Raw genomic sequence first — 373 nt, forward strand, 5'->3', positions numbered from 1 at the left:
CTGTCCTCTAGGTCCCAGCTCTGCCCTGGTCCCAGCACCTGCCATTGTTGCAGCCAACGCCCCAGACGCGGATGTTGAGGATGGGCTGGCGGTGGATGAGGCTGCGGTTGAGGGGGTCCACTAGGCTCATGGTGTCCTTCTTCAAGATCATCACCAGGTCCTGGCCCTGTGGAGAGTCAGAGGTTCCCTCAGCCTAGCAGGCAGCCTGGGCATCCCCAGCATCCAGCCCGTGTGTAGGGACACCTCCGTCCTACTCAGCCCCAAGCATGTGTGGTGCCAACCCCCCAGGTACCATTCCCATGTGTGGGGACAGCCCACCCAGGCACCCCTGGCACTGTCCCCAAGGGACAGCCTTGTCATACCCACCTGCCCC

General features: G+C 63.3%; 1 protein-coding gene across 1 annotated transcript in view; it reads right to left on the reverse strand.

Moving 5' to 3' along the window:
• Positions 1 to 166, reverse strand: part of APBB3 (amyloid beta (A4) precursor protein-binding, family B, member 3) — a gene marked incomplete at both ends in the record, with an annotated part of 1591 nt that extends 1425 nt beyond the window's left edge. The window contains one exon of the mRNA XM_010151945.1: positions 39 to 166. Coding sequence (XP_010150247.1) covers positions 39 to 166 — 128 coding nt within the window. The remainder of the gene's footprint in view (positions 1 to 38) is intronic.
• Positions 167 to 373: the final 207 nt, after the last annotated feature.

Source organism: Eurypyga helias, unplaced genomic scaffold (assembly GCF_000690775.1).
Source record: "Eurypyga helias isolate BGI_N326 unplaced genomic scaffold, ASM69077v1 scaffold27295, whole genome shotgun sequence".
NCBI lineage: Eukaryota > Metazoa > Chordata > Aves > Eurypygiformes > Eurypygidae > Eurypyga > Eurypyga helias.